The sequence below is a fragment of the Condylura cristata genome, unplaced genomic scaffold (genome assembly GCF_000260355.1).
Source record: "Condylura cristata isolate star-nosed mole 26May11 unplaced genomic scaffold, ConCri1.0 scaffold00035, whole genome shotgun sequence".
NCBI lineage: Eukaryota > Metazoa > Chordata > Mammalia > Eulipotyphla > Talpidae > Condylura > Condylura cristata.
In genome coordinates, this window is record NW_004567136.1 from 14,441,772 (window position 1) to 14,443,563 (window position 1,792).

A 1,792-nucleotide genomic window follows, 5' to 3' on the forward strand; every position below is an offset into this window, starting at 1 on the left:
GAGGGAGCGGGTCCCCCGAGGCCCGGGAGGGTCCCCTAAGGAGAGAAAGAAGCCCCAGCGGTCAGGCGGAGCCCGGCCCGTGGCAGGCACTGTCGGCGTCTGACCGCCACGCCCTGGGCCCAGCCAGCGGGCCACCCGCACACGGCAGAGGGGCCCCGCCTGGGCCGTGGTTGAGAGCCCCCAAAACTCCCCAAGGCTGAAGTCTGTGCTCCCCCCGTCCCACCCCCTTTTAGACCATACTGACACCCAGGACACCCTGAATTCCCTACCTAGAGAGTCCCCACCACTTCCAGTCTCTCCTCTGGGTCTGGACTTGGGGGGGATCGTACCCCAGATCCAAGGGACGGGCTGAGGGCTGACGGTCACGGCTGAGGGCAGAGCTGGAACGCGAGGGCTGGAAAAACACGGACCCCTCGCCGTGCACAGCCGACGTGGAAGAAGAGGGGGCCTGGCTCCCCTCCCCCCCCAGCCCCCACATCTTGTTGCAAAATGCTAGGAAATTCAGGATTCCAAAATTCACACCTGGCCCCTCAGTCCTAAAGGTCACACTGTCAGTGCCAAGGGAGATTTACTTCACACTCTGTTGGCTTGGTCTATAGCTCTTAAGGAGTCACAGGCGGGGCGCGTGGGCTGCAGGGACCCCGATCTGGGACCCGCTGGACCGGTGCCCACCTGCCCCAGGGCGCGTGTCCCCCCTGGGCGGCACAGTGCGTCCCGGAGTCGTTTCTCCCTTCTGCCGGAAGATCTGCTTCTGAGAGGATTTAATCAACTGTCTGCGTCTTCCACCCGACACCCCGATTTTCAGGGGTGTCCAGTCCTGGCTCACCCCCAGGCCCCTCTGACTAACCCTTCATAGACTTAAGTACCTGACCCTGGCGCCTCTCCCAGGGACCCCCAGTCCCGGACGGGGGGGGGGCGACTTGCCCTCTGTAAGGCCGGGCGTGGCCTCCGCGGGCGTGGCCTCCACTGACGTGGCCGTGCATCGTCTCCCAAGTCCCGTATCTCAGTGTTCGAGCTGTGTGTTCTTCTCCATCACAGCTTTCTCTAACCCACAGATCACTGCCCCCAAACTCTTGTCAAACTGCCCCGCAGAAGCTGGGTCTTGATTTCCCTACGTCTCGGCACCCCGGTTTGAGAAGCAGCCTGGCGGCTGCAGCTCCGTGGCCCTCGTCGGCGGCCGCTTCTGGCTGCGGTCTCTGAGGTGCAGAGACCGGGGTCTCGGGAAGCTGCTCTGGAGGGGGTTTGAGCTGCTGGGGCGGCCCCCGGCTCCGGGGCTGGCTCTGGAGATGCTTTCCACTGGCGGAGGCAGGTGGCCGGGCCCCGGCCCTAACGCTGCGCCCCGCCACCCCCCACAGACCCTGAGAACGCGCTGAGCGTGAGCATCCCGGAGCCGTCCCCGCTGCGGGTCCTGCTGGGGAGCTCCCTCACCATCCCCTGCTACTTCATCGACCCCATGCACCCCGTGACCACCGCCCCCTCCACCGCCCCCCTGGCCCCGAGAATCAAGTGGAGCCGCATCTCCCAGGACCAGGAGCTGGTGCTGCTGGTGGCCACGGAGGGGCAGGTGCGGGTGCACAGCGCCTTCCGGGACAAGGTCTCGCTGCTCAACTACCCCGCCGTGCCCAGCGACGCCACCCTGGAGGTCCAGAACGTGCGCGCCAACGACTCGGGCGTCTACCGCTGCGAGGTGGCCCACGGCATCGAGGACAGCGAGGCCACGCTGGAGGTCGTGGTGAGAGGTGAGGGCTCCGCGGCGCGCCCCCAGGAGCAGCGGGCGGCCCCCCGCACCCCC

The 1,792-nt window shown here is 66.7% G+C and overlaps 1 protein-coding gene across 1 annotated transcript in view; it reads left to right on the forward strand.

Moving 5' to 3' along the window:
- The window catches only part of ACAN (aggrecan), a 52,409-nt gene that overhangs the window by 26,353 nt on the left and 24,264 nt on the right, over nucleotides 1-1,792 (forward strand). Inside the window, exon 2 of the mRNA XM_012732674.1 lies at nucleotides 1,356-1,739. Within this exon, the coding sequence (XP_012588128.1) occupies nucleotides 1,356-1,739 (384 nt within the window). The remainder of the gene's footprint in view (nucleotides 1-1,355; nucleotides 1,740-1,792) is intronic.